The sequence below is a fragment of the Petromyzon marinus genome, chromosome 21 (assembly GCF_048934315.1).
Source record: "Petromyzon marinus isolate PM22_M1 ecotype Great Lakes invasive population chromosome 21, UKy_Petmar_22M1.pri1.0, whole genome shotgun sequence".
NCBI lineage: Eukaryota > Metazoa > Chordata > Hyperoartia > Petromyzontiformes > Petromyzontidae > Petromyzon > Petromyzon marinus.
The window spans coordinates 3,375,001-3,395,089 of record NC_133687.1 but is presented as its reverse complement, the minus strand read 5'-3'; the positions used below and the strand labels follow the sequence as shown (position 1 = coordinate 3,395,089).

The 20,089-nt window shown below is 52.2% G+C and overlaps 1 protein-coding gene across 1 annotated transcript in view; it reads left to right on the top strand.

Moving 5' to 3' along the window:
* The window catches only part of LOC116944508 (uncharacterized), a 64,987-nt gene extending 45,378 nt beyond the window's left edge, over window positions 1-19,609 (top strand). The window contains exons 6-16 of the mRNA XM_076068415.1: window positions 5,363-5,389; window positions 7,310-7,381; window positions 8,142-8,195; window positions 8,357-8,401; window positions 10,024-10,098; window positions 11,149-11,193; window positions 12,522-12,548; window positions 12,771-12,815; window positions 13,841-13,858; window positions 16,170-17,808; window positions 19,555-19,609. Coding sequence (XP_075924530.1) covers window positions 5,363-5,389; window positions 7,310-7,381; window positions 8,142-8,195; window positions 8,357-8,401; window positions 10,024-10,098; window positions 11,149-11,193; window positions 12,522-12,548; window positions 12,771-12,815; window positions 13,841-13,858; window positions 16,170-16,307 — 546 coding nt within the window. The 3' untranslated portion in view covers window positions 16,308-17,808; window positions 19,555-19,609. The remainder of the gene's footprint in view (window positions 1-5,362; window positions 5,390-7,309; window positions 7,382-8,141; window positions 8,196-8,356; window positions 8,402-10,023; window positions 10,099-11,148; window positions 11,194-12,521; window positions 12,549-12,770; window positions 12,816-13,840; window positions 13,859-16,169; window positions 17,809-19,554) is intronic.
* Window positions 19,610-20,089: the final 480 nt, after the last annotated feature.

Here is a 20,089-nt window from a genome sequence, read left to right as displayed (position 1 = left end):
TCGCCTGGTCTACAGGAGGTCGTGGGTTCGATCCCGACCCTGACTCTCTATCATCATCATCACGGTGGCTAGGAGATGTTAATTACCTCGCCTGGGGTACAGGAGGTTGTAGGTTCCATCCCTACCTTGACACCATCTGCTGTGTATTTGGAGTTTGCGTGTCTCTCATCATCATCACGGTGGCTAGGAGATGTTAACTACCTCGCCTGGTCTACAGGAGGTTGTGGGTTCCATCCCTACCCTGATGCCTGCTGCTGTAATTTTTGGAGTTTGCGTCTCTTATCTCCACGTGCTCGCGTGGAATTGTTTTTCCCTCCGGGTCCTCCGGTTTCTCCCTCCACATTTTGGGATCAACATCACCGCGTTTAGACTTTGCGGTTTCTGATGTGAATTCCCACGCGATAAGCCCGCTTCACTGGGCTATCATTTGTGGCCAGGTCGCTTCTGAAAAAGAGTTACATAGCTCAGTCGGGCCTTATCTGGTAAAGGTTAAAAATTCCTTTTAATAGTTCGTTAGTTTTTCGCATGGTGGCAGCTGTTGCCTGTGTTTAGTCGCGGAGGTTCGCAGCGAGATGCTCAGAGCCAATGTCCCGAATCCTGAAATCCAGAATCTCCGCGGTGCTGGCCCAGGGCCATTACGAACATTACGAACATTCCAACCTCGAGACAACACCCTGACCCAGGTCCTGAACCCAGGTGCCCCCCCCCATCCCCCCCCACCAATCCCGGACACGACCCTTGCGAACCACTTGATATCGAGGGCGAGTTGAGGCACACCTGCACCCGGGGCTTGAACTCAGGGCGGACCTAAGTGGTCACGGGCACGGAGTTGGTGACACGGCCATTGTGAGCCTGGCATGAGCATTCCACGATTGAAACGCGACCCGTTCCGTGATTGTATCTGCAAGGTGCTGCTGCTGCTACTGCCGCTCGCTCTCTCGGCCTTCTACAGAGCGCGCGGCGTTCCTCCCAAAACATTCCCCTAATTGGGCTTTCTGCGGCTGTGTGGAGAAATACTGGCGAGGGGAGGGTGGGGGCTAAGTGAGGTTCAGGGGTGGTGGGGGATAGACATACATGTACACGCACAACGACACAGGTATAGATGCACACATATGGACACGTGCAGGCATGCACACTCGCATAGGCTCGCTCACTGAGGACACTCGTACATACACGCTCACACAGACCCACTCGCTCACCCACACATTCACACAGACCCACTCGCTCACCCACACATTCACACAGACCCACTCGCTCACCCACTCATTCACAGACCCACTCGCTCACCCACACATTCACAGACCCACTCGCTCACCCACACACTCACAGACCCACTCGCTCACCCACACACTCACATAGACCCATTCACTCACCCACACATTCACAGACTCACTCATTCACAGACCCACTCGCTCACTCACACATTCACAGACCCACTCGCTCACCCACACATTCACAGACCCACTCGCTCACCCACACACTCACATAGACCCACTCACTCACCCACACATTCACAGACTCACTCACTCACACATTCACAGACTCACTCGCTCACCCACACACTCACAGACCCACTCACTCACCCACACACTCACATAGACCCACTCACTCACCCACACATTCACAGACCCACTCGCTCACCCACACATTCACAGACCCACACATTCACAGACCCACTCATTCACAGACTCACTGACTCACCCACACATTCACAGACCCACTCGCTCACCCACACATTCACAGACCCACTCGCTCACCCACACATTCACAGACCCACTCACCCACACACTCACAGACCCACTCGCTCACCCACACATTCACAGACCCACTCGCTCACCCACACATTCACAGACCCACTCACTCACACATTCACAGACCCACTCGCTCACCCACCCACACACTCACAGACCCACTCACTCACCCACACATTCACAGACCCACTCATTCACAGACCCACTCGCTCACCCACACATTCACAGACCCACTCACTCACCCACACATTCACAGACCCACTCGCTCACCCACACATTCACAGACCCACTCGCTCACCCACACATTCACAGACCCACTCGCTCACCCACACATTCACAGACCCTCTCACTCACTCACCCACACACACATAGTCACACACAGTCACACACAGTCCCACACAGTCCCACACTCACATTCACACAGTCGTAACAAGCGAGGTATATTTTTAACTCTTACGAAGCGGAGCAGCCACCACCACCTCCCCCCCTCCCTCCTCCTCCTCCCCCCCCTCCCTCCTCCTCCCCCCCTCCCTCCTCCTCCTCCCCCCCCTCCTCGCTGCGTGGAACCCAGCTGGGGGAGCGGTGGCGCTGTGGTTTAGCGCCCTCACCCCTCTCTCTCTCCGAGAGGGCAGCATCAGCAGCAGCATCAGCAGCGTGCGTGCGTGCCGAGCGGAGTAATTGTCTGTAATTGGCTGAATGCGAGTCGGTGTGATGGGATGATGATGATGATGGTGAGAGAGTGAGTAGGCAAAGAGAGGCGTCCAGAAATACCCCTCGCTTCCCGGCACAGAAGCCGTAATCGTTTCCCCCAGCAAGTGAACCCTGGCGGGTTATTTATTTATTGAAAGAGGTAAAGGCGCAGCACTGCAATAGCTCGGCTCACGGCCGTTGCTGGCGGAAGGGGCCTGGCAATGCGAGTGGGGAGCTGCGGAGAGAGAGAGGGGGAGAGAGAGACCACCATCCCCTATTTATCTCGAGGGTTATTTTGGTCGAAATCTCCCCCCGCTCGGCTTGGACGTCTTGGAAGGAAGAGGTGGGAGCGATTGCGTGAGTGAGGACGTGGATAGGCGGGTGAGTAGGTGGCTGGATGATTGAGTGGGTGAGTGAGCCGACGCGTGACTGAAAGAGTGCGTGGTTGAGTTCGTGCGTGAGTGAGTGGATGAGTGGTTGAGTGAGTGGATGAGTGAGTGGATGAGTGCGTGGGTGAGTGCATGGGTGAGTGAGTGGGTGAGTGAGTGGGTGAGTGAGTGGATGAGTGAGTGGTTGAGTTCGTGCGTGAGTGAGTGGATGAGTGGTTGAGTGAGTGGTTGAGTGAGTGGTTGAGTGAGTGTTTGAGTGAGTGGGTGAGTGAGTGGTTGAGTGAGTGGATGAGTGGTTGAGTGAGTGGATGAGTGAGTGGTTGAGTGCGTGGTTGAGTGCGTGTTTGAGTGCGTGGTTGAGTGAGTGGTTGAGTGCGTGGGTGAGTGCGTGGTTGAGTGAGTGGTTGAGTTCGTGCGTGAGTGAGTGGATGAGTGGTTGAGTGAGTGGATGAGTGAGTGGTTGAGTGCGTGGTTGAGTGCGTGTTTGAGTGCGTGGTTGAGTGAGTGGTTGAGTGCGTGGGTGAGTGCGTGGTTGAGTGAGTGGTTGAGTTCGTGCGTGAGTGAGTGGATCAGTGGTTGAGTGAGTGGATGAGTGAGTGGTTGAGTGCGTGGTTGAGTGCGTTTGAGTGCGTGGTTGAGTGCGTGGTTGAGTGCGTGGTTGAGTGCGTGGTTGAGTGCGTGGGTGAGTGCGTGGTTGAGTGCGTGGGTGAGGGAGTGGATGAGTGCGTGGATGAGTTGAGTGCGTGGTTGAGTGCGTGGGTGAGTGAGTGGTTGAGTGAGTGGTTGAGTGCGTGGATGAGTGGTTGAGTGCGTGGTTGAGTGCGTGGGTGAGTGCGTGGGTGAGTGGGTGGGTGAGTGAGTGAGTGGATGAGTGGTTTAGTTCGTGGGTGAGTGCGTGGGTGAGTGAGTGAGTGGGTGAGTGCGTGGATGAGTGGTTGAGTGAGTGGTTGAGTGCGTGGTTGAGTGCGTGGTTGAGTGCGTGGGTGAGTGCATGGGTGAGTGAGTGGGTGAGTGAGTGGGTGAGTGAGTGGATGAGTGAGTGGGTGAGTGAGTGGGTGAGTGGTTGAGTGGTTGAGTGCGTGGTTGAGTGGTTGAGTGGTTGAGTGGTTGAGTGCGTGGTTGAGTGGTTGAGTGGTTGAGTGAGTGGGTGAGTGCGTGGTTGAGTGGTTGAGTGGTTGAGTGCGTGGTTGAGTGGTTGAGTGGTTGAGTGGTTGAGTGCGTGGTTGAGTGGTTGAGTGGTTGAGTTCGTGGTTGAGTGCGTGGTTGAGTGGTTGAGTGGTTGAGTGGTTGAGTGCGTGGTTGAGTGGTTGAGTGGTTGAGTGCGTGGTTGAGTGGTTGAGTGAGTGGGTGAGTGCGTGGTTGAGTGGTTGAGTGGTTGAGTGCGTGGTTGAGTGGTTGAGTGGTTGAGTGCGTGGTTGAGTGGTTGAGTGGTTGAGTGCGTGGTTGAGTGGTTGAGTGGTTGAGTTCGTGGTTGAGTGGTTGAGTGGTTGAGTGCGTGGTTGAGTGGTTGAGTGGTTGAGTTCGTGGTTGAGTGGTTGAGTGGTTGAGTGCGTGGTTGAGTGGTTGAGTGGTTGAGTTCGTGGTTGAGTGGTTGAGTGGTTGAGTGCGTGGTTGAGTGGTTGAGTGGTTGAGTGCGTGGTTGAGTGGTTGAGTGGTTGAGTTCGTGGGTGAGTGAGCAGGGAGGTAACAAAGTTCGTGAGAACAGTCACGATGCGGTGCGAGCGAGTGTAGAGGCGAGTGTGGAGGCGAGTGTAGAGGCGAGTGTGGAGGCGAGTGTAGAGGCGAGTGTGGAGGCGAGTGTGGAGGGGAGTGTGGAGGCGAGTGTGGAGGCGAGTGTGGAGGCGAGTGTGGAGGGGAGTGTGGAGGCGAGTGTGGAGGCGAGTGTAGAGGCGAGTGTGGAGGCGAGTGTGGAGGCGAGTGTGGAGGCGAGTGTGGAGGGGAGTGTGGAGGCGAGTGTGGAGGCGAGTGTGGAGGCGAGTGTAGAGGCGAGTGTGGAGGCGAGTGTGGAGGCGAGTGTGGAGGCGAGTGTGGAGGCGAGTGTAGAGGCGAGTGTGGAGGCGAGTGTGGAGGCGAGTGTGGAGGCGAGTGTGGAGGGGAGTGTGGAGGCGAGTGTGGAGGCGAGTGTGGAGGCGAGTGTAGAGGCGAGTGTGGAGGCGAGTGTGGAGGCGAGTGTGGAGGCGAGTGTAGAGGCGAGTGTGGAGGCGAGTGTGGAGGCGAGTGTGGAGGGGAGTGTGGAGGCGAGTGTGGAGGCGAGTGTGGAGGCGAGTGTAGAGGCGAGTGTGGAGGCGAGTGTGGAGGCGAGTGTAGAGGCGAGTGTGGAGGCGAGTGTGGAGGCGAGTGTGGAGGCGAGTGTGGAGGCGAGTGTAGAGGCGAGTGTAGAGGCGAGTGCTGTCACCATCACCCCGCACCGCTGCTGCACCCTGACCCCTATCGGGTGCAGCAGGGAGGAGTGGCGACGGGGAAGCCGCACGCCGAGTGCGGCTTGGCAACTCGATGTCTGTGAGTGAACCCCTCCATTTGTCTTCTCCACAGGGTTCAAATGGAACTCCAGGCGCTCAGGTGAGGACCCCCCGCCCCCCTCCCCCCGCCCCCCGCCCCCCTCCCCCCGCCCCCCGCCCCCCTCCCAGCCCCCCTCCCCGCCCCCCCTTCCTCCCCTCTCCCTCCCCCCGGCCCCCTCCCCTTCCTCCCCCTCCCCTTCCTCCCCTCTTCCGCCCCCCTCTCCCTCCCCCCTCTACCCCTCCTCTCCCCCCCTCTCCCTCCCCCCTCTCCCTCCCCCCTCTCCCTCCCCCCTCTACCCCCCTCTCCCTCCCCCCTCGCCCGCCCCCCTCTCCCGCCCCCCTCTCCCGCCCCCCTCTCCTCCCTCTCCCGCCCCCCTCTCCCTCCCCCCTCTACCCCCCCTCCCCCCTCTACCCCCCCTCCCCCCTCTACCCCCCTCTCCCTCCCCCCTCTCCCTCCCCCCTCTCCCGCCCCCTGCTGCTGTGAGACCTGGGCAGGACCCTCCTCCTGGGTCTTTGGACTCAGTGACACTCACAGTCGTGATCACGATGAATACACCCCCCCCAAACCTGTGTGTGGTGGGGGGTCGGGTTGGGCATGTACACGTGTGTGTGTGTACAGGTGTGTGTGTACACGTGTGTGTGTACACGTGTGTGTGTACACGTGTGTGTACACGTGTGTGTACACGTGTGTTCACGTGTGTGTGTGTACACGTGTTAATATGTGTACACGTGTGTTCACGTGTGTGTGCGTACACGTGTTAATATGTGTACACGTGTGTTCACGTGTGTGTGCGTACACGTGTTAATATGTGTACACGTGTATTCACGTGTGTGTACACGTGTTAATGTGTGTACACGTGTGTGTATGTGTACACATGTTAATATGTGTACACGTGTGTTCACGTGTGTGTGTACACGTGTGTTCACGTGTGTGTGTACACGTGTTAATATGTGTACATGTGTGTTCACGTGTGTGTGTGTACACGTGTTAATATGTGTACATGTGTGTTCACGTGTGTGTGTGTACACGTGTTAATATGTGTACATGTGTGTTCACGTGTGTGTGTGTGTACACGTGTTAATATGTGTACATGTGTGTTCACGTGTGTGTGTGTGTACACGTGTTAATATGTGTACATGTGTGTTCACGTGTGTGTGTACACGTGTTAATATGTGTACATGTGTGTTCACGTGTGTGTGTGTACACGTGTTAATATGTGTACATGTGTGTTCACGTGTGTGTGTGTACACGTGTTAATATGTGTACATGTGTGTTCACGTGTGTGTGTGTACACGTGTTAATATGTGTACATGTGTGTTCACGTGTGTGTGTACACGTGTTAATATGTGTACACGTGTGTTCACGTGTGTGTGTACACGTGTTAATATGGGTACACGTGTGTTCACGTGTGTGTTCACGTGTTACTGTGTGTACACGTGTGTTCACGTGTGTGTGTTCACGTGTCAATATGTGTACACGTGTGTTCACGCGTGTGTGTACACGTGTGTTCACGCGTGTGTACACGTGTTAATATATGTACACGTGTGTTCACGTGTGTGTGCACACATGTTAATATGTGTACACGTGTGTTCACGTGTGTGTGTTCACATGTTAATGTGTGTACACGTGTGTTCACGTGTGTGTGTTCACATGTTAATGTGTGTTCACGTGTGTGTGTTCACGTGTGTGTTCACGTGTTACTGTGTGTACACGTGTTACTGTGTGTACACGTGTGTTTACGTGTGTGTGTTCACGTGTGTGTGTTCACGTGTTACTGTGTGTACACGTGTGTTCACGTGTGTGTGTTCACGTGTGACTGTGTGTACACGTGTGTTTACGTGTGTGTGTTCACATGTGTGTGTGTGTACACGTGTGTTTACGTGTGTGTGATCACGTGTTACTGTGTGTACACGTGTGTTCACGTGTGTGTGTTCACGTGTTAATATGTGTACACGTGTGTTCACGTGTGTGTGTTTACAGGGCCCCATTGGTGAGCTGGGTCTCCCTGGTATCCAGGGCCCCCCCGGCCCCGTGGGCCCCCCTGGACTCAAGGTGCCTTATGAGTGTGTACACGTGTGTGTGTGTGTACGTGTGTGTGTACGTATGTACGTGTGTGTGTGTGTACGTGTGTGTGTGTGCACGTGTGTGTGTGTGCACGTGTGTGTGTACGTGTAAGTGTGTGTGTGTACGTGTGTGTGTGTGTGTACGTGTGTGTGTACGTGTAAGTGTGTGTGTGTACGTGTGTGTGTGTGTACGTGTGTGTACGTGTGTGTGTGCACGTGTGTGTGTGTACGTGTGTGTGTGCACGTGTGTGTGTACGTGTGTGTGTGCACGTGTGTGTGTGCACGTGTGTGCACGTGTGTGTGTGCACGTGTGTGTACGTGTGTGTGTGCACATGTGTGCACGTGTGTGTACGTGTGTGTGTGCACGTGTGTGTGCACATGTGCGCACGTGTGTGGCACGTGTGTGTGTGTACGTGTGAGTGTGTGTAGTGGGGAGCGGTAGTGTAGCGGTTAGCGCTACGCTGCACTATGAACCTGGCGACACGGGTTCGATTCCCGCTCACGGCCAACACCAGTGACGATTATCTTAACCGGTTCCGGGCCTCCCCTAGGTCGACTCAGCCTCAAATGAGTACCTGGTGCGGTGTGTAAACATCGTCACTAGGGAGACAAAGGCGGTCGGGCGTGGTATGTTGGCCACCCACCCCCTCGTGTGCCGTTACCGGCCTTCATAGGTGCTCGCTAACAGCACTTGCCCCTACAGTCTGTTTAGGCTACACGGGGGATCTTTGTCTTTGGTGTGTGTGCAGGGCGACATGGGAGAGACAGGAGAGTTGGGTCTGTCTGGGCCACCTGGAGAAAAGGTGAACCCCATTATCATCATCACCATAATCATCACCACCATCATCATTACCACTACCATCATCATTACCATTACCACCATAATCGCCACCATCATCACCACCACCATCATCATCATCACCATCATCATCACCACCACGTGTGTGCTCTTCTGTGCGTGCAGGGAGATGCTGGAGTCCCTGGGCTACTGGGAGTTGTCGGGCCCAGGGTCAGTAGGTGCCAGCACCATGACCATCATCATCACTACCACTACCATCACCACCACCATCACTACCACTACCATCACCACTACCATCATCACTACCATCACCATCATCATCACTACCACTACCACTACCATCACCACTACCATCATCACTACCATCATCACTACCATCACCACCACCATCACTACCATCACTATCATCACCACCACCATCACTACCATCACTACCACTACCATCACCACTACCATCACCACTACCATCACCACTACCATCACCACTACCATCATCACTACCATCACCACTACCATCATCACTACCATCACCACTACCATCATCACTACCATCACCACCACCATCACTATCATCACCACTACCATCATCACTACCATCACCATCATCACTACCATCACCACCATTACTACCACCACCACCATTACTACCACTACCATCACTACCACCATCACCACCATCACCACCATCACTACCACCACTACCACCACTACCATCACCACCATCACCACCATCATCACTACCTATCACTACCATCACCACCACCATCACTACCATCACTACCATCACCACCACCATCACTACCATCACCACCAACATCACTACCATCACTACCATCACCACCACCATCACTACCATCACTGCCATCACTGCCATCACCACCACCATCACTACCATTACTACCATCACCACCACCATTACTACCATCACTACCACCATCACTACCATCACCACCACCATCACCACCATCACTACCATCACCACCACCATCACCACCATCACCACCACCATCACCACTACCATCACCACCATCACCACCATCATCACTACCTATCACTACCATCACCACCACCATCACTACCATCACTACCATCACCACCACCATCACTACCATCACCACCAACATCACTACCATCACTACCATCACCACCACCATCACTGCCATCACCACCACCATCACTACCATTACTACCATCACCACCACCATTACTACCATCACTACCACCATCACTACCATCACCACCACCATCACCACCACCATCACTACCATCACTGCCATCCCTGCCATCACCACCACCATCACTACCATCACTACCATCATCACCACCATCATCACCATCACTACCACCATCACCACCAAAATTACCCTCTGTATGAGCGTCCATCATTGCATAGGCCCCTGCGGGCCACTGGCGGGGCCCCTGGTGGCCTTTAGCGCGGCCCCTGACGACTCACGGCCCCCACCGACAACACCCAACCAGCCTAGACACCCCTAGACACCCCCCATCATCATCATCATCGTGCTGCTGCTGTCACAACCCCCCAATGGTTTCAAATGTTGCGGCGAGCCTCGCTCACACTGACGACGTCTTATCGGCGAAAGTGGCAACAACCCCCTCTGACAATTGGTGAAGAAACACTCATCTGCATCGTCATCATCACCACCACCACCATCATTACCACAATCATCACCACCGACATTATCATCACAATCATAATCATCACCAACACCACCATCATCATCATCATCGCACTTACCGTCACCGTCAATGCCATCACCACCGTCACCGTCACTCATCATCAGGCTGGTGAAGTGCGTGTTGTCCGTGCCCAGGGTTTGGTTGGGCCCAAGGGTGAGCCCGGCTCTGTGCACGTGCTGGAGGGAGAGGCAGGGGTACGCGTGGTGCAGGTCAGTACACAACGACACGGACAAAGATCCCCCCGGTAGCCTTTAACACACCGTAGGGGCAAGTGCTGTGAGCGAGCACCACGGGTGAAAGGTGGCACGGCACACATGGTCCTCAATTAAGGCTGAGTCGACCTAGAGGAGGCACAGACACAGGGCGCTAACCGTTCCCCGACAGCTATACACACACACGTATACACACACGTGTACAAAGATCAAAGATCAAAGATCCCCCGTATAGCCTTAACAGACTGTAGGGGCAAGTGCTGTTAGCGAGCACCTATGAAGGCCGGAACGGTACACCGAGGGGGTGGGTGGCCAGCACCACGCCCGACCGCCTTTGTCTCCCCAGTGGCAATGTTTACACACCGCACCAGGTACTCATTTGAGGCTGAGTCGACCTAGGGGAGGCCCGGGACCGGTTCAGATTATCGTCACTGGTGTTGGCCGTGAGCGGGAATCGAACCCGGGTCGCCAGGTTCATAGCGCAACGTAGCGCTAACCGCTACACTACCGCTCCCCACACATGTACACACATGAACACACATGTACACACACACGCACACGTGTACACGCACACGCACACGTGTACACGCACACGCACACGTGCACACACACACACGTGCACACACACGTGCACACACACACATGTGTACACACATGCACACACACACACACGTGTACACACGCAACAGATAAAAATAAAAAGATCCCCCGTGTAGCCTTAACAGACTGTAGGGGCAAGTGCTGTTAGCGAGCAGCACCTATCAAGGCCGGCACGGCACACGAGGGGGTGGGTGGCCAGCACCACGCCCGGCCGCCTTTGTCTCCCCAGTGGCGATGTTTACACACCGCTCCAGGTACTCGTTTGAGGCTGAGTCGACCTGGGGGAGGCCCAGGACCGGTTCAAATCATCGTCACTGGTGGTAGTGTAGCAGCGTGCTAACCGCTACACGCTACACTTCCGCTCCCGACACACGCACACGTGCACGCGTACACCCACACGTGATTTACCCCTACCCAATACATATAACCCCCCCTTCTTTCCCCTAGGGCCCCCCAGGCCTCCCGGGACTCCAGGGCCCCGTGGGAGAGAAGGTAGACCGTGGGAATGATGAGTTCTGATTGGTTGTCGGAATTAGTGGGCGAATGAGTAATTGAGTCGGTGAATACATTAAAGAATGAGTGGGTCAATTAGTTAGTGGTTGGGTTGACTGAATGAGTGGAGGAATTGGGTGAATGAGCAATTGTTGTGAATTATCGGCTGAGCGATTGAGTAACTGAATAACTGAATGGATTGTGAATTAATTAATTGAGTTATCAATTTGTTCGATGGACCAAATGTTGAGTAATCACGTTAATGATTGGCCGAATGAGAAAGTTAATTATTGGCTGATGTGTTGCCTGAGTCATTAAGCAGTAGCCTAAATTAGTGACAGAATATTTGAACTATTACTTAATTGAATTCTCGAGTAATATAATAATTTATAGACATATTGAATGAGTAAATAATTGAGCAGTGGAGTCAATGAAAACAATAATTTCCTTTTAAATTAATGAGTAATTGAGTGAAGAGTAATTTCATCACCTTTTCAACGATAAATGGAGTGAGTGTGTAATTTAATGACCTTTTAAATTAATGTCTAATTGAGTGAGTGTGTAATTGAATGACTATTTAAATGCATGGCGTATTGAGTGTGCAATTGAATTACTGTTCACATTAATGGATAATTGAGTGTGTCATTGAAATACTGTTTAAATGAATGTCTAATTGAGTGAGTGTGTAATTGAATTACTGTTTAAATGAATGTATAATTTAATGATTGTGTAATTGAATTACTGTTTAAATGATTGTCTAATTGAGTGCGTGTGTAATTGAATTATTGTTTAAATTAATGTCTAATTGAGTGAGTGTGTAATTGAATTACTGTTTAAAATAATGTCTAATTGAGTGAGTGTGTAATTGAATTACTGTTTAAAATAATGTCTAATTGAGTGAGTGTGTAATTAAATTACTGTTTAAAATAATGTCTAATTGAGTGCGTGTGTAATTGAATTACTGTTTAAATAATGTCTAATTGAGTGAGTGTGTAATTGAATTACTTTTTCAGTGACTGTGTAATTGGGTGAGTGTGTAATTGAATGACTGTTTAAATTAATGTCTAATTGAGTGTGTAATTGAATGACTGTTTAAATTAATGTCTAATTGAGTGCGTAATTGAATGACTGTTTAAATTAATGTCTAATTGAGTGTGTAATTGAATGACTGTTTAAATTAATGTCTAATTGAGTGCGTAATTGAATGACAGTTTCAGTGACTGTGTAATTGAGTGAGTGTGTAATGGGATTACTGTTTACATTCATGGCTAATTGAGCGAGTGGAGGACTCACCACCGAATGAATGAATGAATGATGTGTCGTTCCAGGGAGACGCTGGCCCGGAGGGGGCCCTGGTGAGTCCTTCACGTCTAAAGTCGGCAACTCGTTGTTGTCAAACACGAATACAATTACACGGTTGGATAACTGGTTGGATAACTTATCATGTCTTCTTAAATGAAGACATGATAACTCATCAAACTGCGGTAGGCGTGTTCTGGCTCCCTTCGGATCACGTGATTGATTCACCCCTCCCCCCTCCCCCCTTCTCCCCCCCCCTCGCCCCCCCCCCAAAACAGGGGCCCTCCGGTCCCAAAGGCGATAAGGGAGACTTCGGGATATCAGTGAGTTTGGTGGAGCACACACGTACAGACGCATACACACACACGCGTACACACGCGTACACACACACGCGTACACACGCGTACACACACACACACACGCGTACACACACACGCACACACGCGTACACACGCACACACGCGTACACAAACACACACGCGTACACACGCGTACACACACGCGTACACACAGGCGTACACACGCGTACACACACGTATATAAGTATGTAAACGTGCGTGCACACACACACATATGCACACGTTTACATACGTACATACAAATACAAAAACAACAACAACCGCCATTCGCCACTAAGTGGCGGTGACGTCACCACGACGCTTGTGCCAGGCTATGTGCACATTGAGGCGCCGGGTGGCTAAAGCACAGCAAGTTGGCACAGTAGGGGGGCACAGGTGGTGCATCAGCCAGTCATCTCAGTCGTCTCAGTCAGTCGACCCGTGGCACCTGCTGGGTCTGCCCCGTGACCTCCTGCCAGCGGGCGTTCGACACTTCCCATACAAATACACACGTGTACACACACACTTACACACGTGTACACACACGCGTACACGTACATACAAATTTCCCCCGTATAGCCTTAACAGACTTTTGGTGGCAAGTGCTGTTAGCGAGCACCTATGAAGGCCGGCACGGCACACGAGGTGGTGGGTGGCCAGCACCACGCCCGGCCGCCTTTGTCTCCCTAGTGGCGATGTTTACTACACACTGCACCAGGTACTCATGTGAGGCTGAGTCGACCTAGGGGAGGTCCTGGTTAACGCCTCATTCCTCTCACTGGGGTAGATAAAATAGGTACCGATTTGTGGAATGGTTGCCCGGTGGAGAGACTCAACCCCTGCCATAGTAATGTGGCATTTCCACCACTGGCTCTGCAGGGCTGTACACAGGAGATGAGTCTCAGCTGAGCAGGAAATCTGAGATTTTGATGTCAAATTCTCCCACTGCCCTCTGTCACCCCTCCCCTCGACCCCGTCCTCCACCCCCCCCCTCCCCACTCCCCACCCAGGGCCTTCCTGGACCCAAGGTGAGTGGGATACCGACTCAACCACACAGCCATGTTCAATCCACTGCTGGATAACGCTCCCCTCCACCCCCCCTCCCCCCACCACGAGCGTTATTTGACCATACTTCACCACGCCGGTCAGCGCGGATTGAGGAGGAGGGAGAAGAGGGGGGCAGGAGGAGGGGGTAGGAGGAAGAGGGGGAGGAGGAGGAGGAGGAAGAGGAGGGGGAGGAGGAGGAGGGGGGCAGGAGGGGGAGGAGGAGGGGGAGGAAGAGGGGGAGGAGGAGGGGGAGCAGGAGGGGGTGGAGGTGTAGGAGGAGGGGGAGGAGGGGGAGGAGGAGGAGGGGGAGGAGGGGGAGGAGGGGGAGCAGGAGGGGGTGGAGCTGTCCCGGTCAGTGAGTGCTACATTGGCCCTGACGAGCTCGTCGGGTGGTGGAGGGCAAACGACAACAAATTCGGTGCAAGAAGTAGAATATTTATTCATGCTGGAGGAATTGTATTAGCCCAGGAGGGGCGGGTAAGAACGTGACAATAACAAACAATGAAAACACATTAGGAGTGCAAAGTAATAGGAAAGGTAAATAAATAATTTAAAATATACAAATAAAACTAAACACATTGTTTTTGTAATCTTACCAGGTGAAGCCCACTCGGCTATTAAGCTTCCCTTTCAGAAGCGACCTGCCCACAAATGATAGCTGAACGAAGTGTGGCTCATAGTAATGGGTTTTACCCTTTTAACTGGCACAAAAACTGACACCTTTATTCAAGGCATCATGTTTGCAATAACCACAACACAAGCAGTCAAAATGCAAACAAAAGAGACAACTCTGCATATTATTATCAGAGTTGTCTCTTTTGTTTGCATTTTGACTGCTTGTGTTGTGGTTATTGCAAACATGATGCCTTGAATAAAGGTGTCAGTTTTTGTGCCAGTTAAAAGGGTAAAACCTATTCCTATATCTTGTTTCTGGCAAAGGAGGTCTCATAATGTAAATGCTCACCCCGAGCCCTCAATACTCTGATAGTGGCGCTGTTTTTGAGTTGTACGCCTTTTGGCGTCTTCTGGTCCACCACCAATGGAGACTGGGCTCTAAGAAAAGCCGTCTCGGGTGTGGACCAATCAAATTCAAGGACAGTGCCAATATTATTATCAGAGTTGTCTTTTTTGTTTGCATTTTGACTGCTTGTGTTGTGGTTATTGCAAACATGATGCCTTGCATAAAGGTGTCAGTTTTTGTGCCAGTTAAAAGGGTAAAACCTATTCCTATATCTCGTTACTGGCAAAGGAGGTCTTATAATGAAGTGTGGCTCATCATCATCACATTTATGGCTTTTTTGGGGTGATTTTGAAAACGTTTTTTTTTTGTTTGGCCACGTTTGTTTGTTGTGGTACGGAGTTAGACTGATGGCCTTAATCTTAGTTGTGGTTGTTGTTGTTGTTGTTGTTTGACTTGCATCCCACTGGGATTTTTTTGCACACAGCTTTGGTGGTGTACGGTGCTTTTTCTGAAATATTTTTTGCTGTTTTTGGCCCAGGATTTTTTTCTGTTTTGCACAAAGCCACACGCAGTCACTTGAAGATGTTCGTCTTGTTCGTGTTTCTTGTTTGTCGCGGTTAGCACCCGACTCAAGAGCCGAAGGGCTCGCGGGGCTCTTCACCAAATAAATGAAACTGAAAACTGAAATCACCACCACGTGGGAAAGTTTAGCAGCAGCCACGTTGACTCTAAACGTGGAGGCGAAAACCCCGCAGGACCCGGAGAAAACATCCACGTGGCCTGAGCCTGAAACCGATATCCAGCAGTGGATTGACCATGGGGGCCGTGACGTCACGCACCTAGGGGGGGGTGGTGGTGGGGTCAGACATTTGTGACGATGTGTGACGAGGGAGGAGGGGGGGGAGGGGTTTGAGAAATGTGACGTCGCATTAAAATTCGCAACTTTATAAATAAATATTGACACAACACGTTCTGCTTAATTAAATAGACTTTTTTTTTTAATAAATGTTTTCTCCTACAACATCAGAGTACAGCGCCACATTAAATACGCAACTACAATGACAATAGTTTTAAAGCGATTTGAAGCATGTTTTATATATTTTTTTGGGGGGGGGGGGCAGAGGTTTGTGACGTCATATTTGAGTGGGGGGGGGGTTCGGACTTTTTGTGACGCCGTGTGACGCGGGGGGTGGGGGGCCAAAAATCGCGTGACGTCATTTACGGACGGCCCAATGGCCGATGACGATGGCGATTATTGAGTGACACGTGCCAATGAAGTGGGATGCTCATGACTGATGTATGCTAATGACGCGGAATCACGTGGTGCGCAGGGCGAGCACGGATTGGACGGGGAGAAGGGACGCGACGGGGAGGTGGGGGCCAAGGGGGAGCGGGGCCCCCTGGGGCTCCCGGTGAGAGACCACGTGATGCACACACGTCACAATAGCAGTGCTGGAGCAATCCGATGAGCCACTAAGCCAGGGGTGGGCACATGTTTTGACTCGCGGGCCACAGTGGGTTCTAGAATTCGACAGAGGGGCCGGGCCAGGAGCAGATGGACGGAGTGTAAATGTGTGAACTAATATAAATGACGTGTCAAAAATCATTACGTGAAAGGATTTGGCCTTCAACAGGTAGCAAAGCGTTTATTTGCGAGGCAATTGAACAAATTGCTCGAACACGGACTGATCAAACATCACGAAAACATCTGAGGCTTGCGCCCAAACCAATCACCACACTCCCGGTTTAAAGTGCGCCATCTAATGTGGGAATGGCGGCATGGCAGGAGAAAGGAAAAAATTAATAATAATAATGATAATAATATTACTTGGACAAGTTCGGCGAGCCGGATTAAAAAGACCAACGGGCCGTACGTTGCCCGTGTCTGTACTAAGCTCCTTTTTCACGAATGTCCGGTTTGGGGCGGGTAAGATCGTTACAACAACAAGCAGTACAAACGAACAAAATCACGAGGAGAGAGTGCGGAGTACGCAAAAGGTCAACAACATCACCCGAACACAAACAAATACGACGAAGCCATCCCCATCCTACAAAGTTCCCCCGTAGGATAGCTTCCAACAAAGATTGTTCGGGCAAGTGCTGTTCACGAGCGGCACCTGTGAAGGCCGGCACGGCACGCGAATGGGGTGCGTGGCAAACACCAAGGACCAAGCCCCGGCCGCCTTTGTCTCCCCCAGTGCTGCTGTTTCCTACACACACCGCACCAGGTACTCATTTTAAGGCTGAGTCGACCTCGCGGAAGCCCAGGGGACCGGGTTCAGATGATAGTCACGTGATCGGGAATCGAACTACGGGTCGCTGGATTCGTAGCGCAGCACACGAACCACTACGACTGCCGCTCCACTGGTCTCCGCGTACACAACAACAACAACAAGTGCCAGGCTATGTGCACGTTGAGGCCACGTGACGCGTCCAACGCCCGCCGGCAAGAGGTCACGGGATAGACGCAGGTGCCACACGTATACACACGTGTCCACACACACACACACGTGTCCACACACACACGTAGACACACACACGTGGACACACGCGTGGACGCACACACACGTGTCCACACACACGTGTCCACACACACACGTAGACACACACACGTGGACACACGCGTGGACGCACACACACGTGTCCACACACACACACGTGTCCACACACACACGTATACACACACGTGGACACACACACACGTGGACGCACACACACGTGGACGCACACACACACACACATAGCTTGATTTACACCGACCCATACTTCACCGATTCTCCAAACTAACCTGTAAGCGCATCACGTGGGTGCATGCACATGCATCTGAATTTGCATGTATGTGTCTGTGAATGCATAGCCGTGTGTGTGTATGTGTGCGTGTGTGTGTGTATGTGTGCGTGTGTGTGTGTATGTGTGCGTGTGCATGGTGCCTGCATGCACCAGGGCTCTGCTGGTGTGGATGGCCACCCGGTGAGTTGTAACACTAACGCTGACACTAACACTGCCACTAACACTGCCACTAACACTAGCAATAACACTAACACTGCCACTAACACTAGCACTAACACTGCCACTAACACTGCCACTAACACTAGCACTAACACTGCCACTAACACTGCCACTAACGCTGACACTAACACTGTCACTAACACTAACACTGCCACTAACACTAACGCTGACACTAACACTAGCACTAACACTGCCACTAACACTGCCACTAACACTAACACTGCCACTAACACTGCCACTAACACTAACGCTGACACTAACACTGCCACTAACACTAACGCTGACACTAACACTGCCACTAACACTGCCACTAACACTAACACGGCCACTAACACTGCCACTAACATTAACACTGTCACTAACACTGTCACTAACACTAACACTGCCACTAACACTGCCACTAACACTGCCACTAGCACTAACACTAACGCTGACACTAACACTAGCACTAACACTGCCACTAACACTGTCACTAACACTGTCACTAACACTAACACTGCCACTGACACTAACGCTGATACTAACACTGGAACTAACACTAACGCTGACACTAACGCTAACACTAACGCTGACACTAACATTAGCACTAACACTGCCACTAACACTGCCACTAACACTGTCACTAACACTGTCACTAACACTAACACTGCCACTGACACTAACGCTGACACTAACACTGGAACTAACACTAACGCTGACACTAACGCTGACACTAACGCTGACACTAACACTGGCACTAACACTGCCACTAACACTGCCACTAACACTGCCACTGACACTAACGCTGACACTAACACTGGAACTAACACTAACACTGCCACTGACACTAACGCTGACACTAACACTGGAACTAACACTAACACTGCCACTGACACTAACGCTGACACTAACACTGGAACTAACACTAACGCTGACACTAACGCTGACACTAACGCTGACACTAACACTGGCACTAACACTGCCACTAACACTGCCACTAACACTGCCACTGACACTAACGCTGACACTAACACTGGAACTAACACTAACGCTGACACTAACACTAACGCTGACACTAACACTGGGTGGGTGAGCGAGTAGGTGAGTGGGTGAGTGAGTGAGTTGTTGTGACTAGCAGTGTGGCGGCTGGGTGAGTGAGCGAGTTGGTGAGTTGGTGAGTGAGTGAGTGAGTTGTTGTGACCTTCAGTGTGGGGACTGGGTGGGTGAGCGAGTTGGTGAGTGATTGAGTGAGCAAGCTGGTGAGTGGGTGAGTGAGTGAGTTGGTGAGTGGGTGAGTGAGTGAATTGGTGAGTGAGTGAGTTGGTGAGTGGGTGAGTGGGTGAGTGAGTGAGTTGGTGAGTGGGTGAGTGAGTGAGTTGGTGAGTGGGTGAGTGAGTTTGTGAGTGGGTGAGTGAGTGAGTGAGGTGGTGAGTGAGTGAGTGAGCGAGCTGGTGAGTGAGTGAGTGTTGTTGTTGTGACTTGCAGTGTGGCGGCTGGGTAGGTGAGCGAGTGGGTGAGTGAGTGAGCTGGTGAGTGGGTGAGTGAGTGAACTGGTGAGTGGGTGAGTGAGTGAGTGAGTTGTTGAGACGTTCAGAGTCCTCAACACGGGTGGAGGAATCAACGAGTGAAGTTCACGGGACGAGTGCCCGTGGTAGTCGTAGCGATAGAAGAGTGACAAGGAGGTGACTGACATCTCTCTCTCGTGTGTGTGTGCGTGGTGCATCACAGGGAGATATAGGCCCCATGGGACCTGCTGGGCCACCAGGCCCAAAAGGAGACCAGGTGAGACGATGGGGAGATGTGGTGACGGTGGTGATGGGCGATGAGGGTGGTGATGATGGTGCTGAGCATTTCTGTGAGGTCCTGGGGGAGGGAAAATCCATCAGCCAGGAAAACATCGTGGCACAAAGTGAGGATGACCCTGCTGAGGCTGCGGTGCCTCAAATATTGAAGAATTCACCCCCTGTGAGTGGCTGGCTGAGGTGCCATCTGTTGAGGAACTACTGAAGGTGATCCGGAGTCTGAGACCAGGAAAGGCAGCGGGCAGAGATGATCTCCCAAGCGAAATGCTGAGGGAGGGTGGCGTTTGTGCACAGACTGCCCTATATGACATCATAACAACAGTCTGGACCACTGGACGGGTTCCGCAGGATTGGAAGGATGCCCTGGTGGTCCCCCTTTTTAAGAAGGGGGACCGCACAGACTGTAACAACTACAGGGGCATCTCACTCCTCAGTGTGCCAGGAAAGGTCCTGGCAAGGAT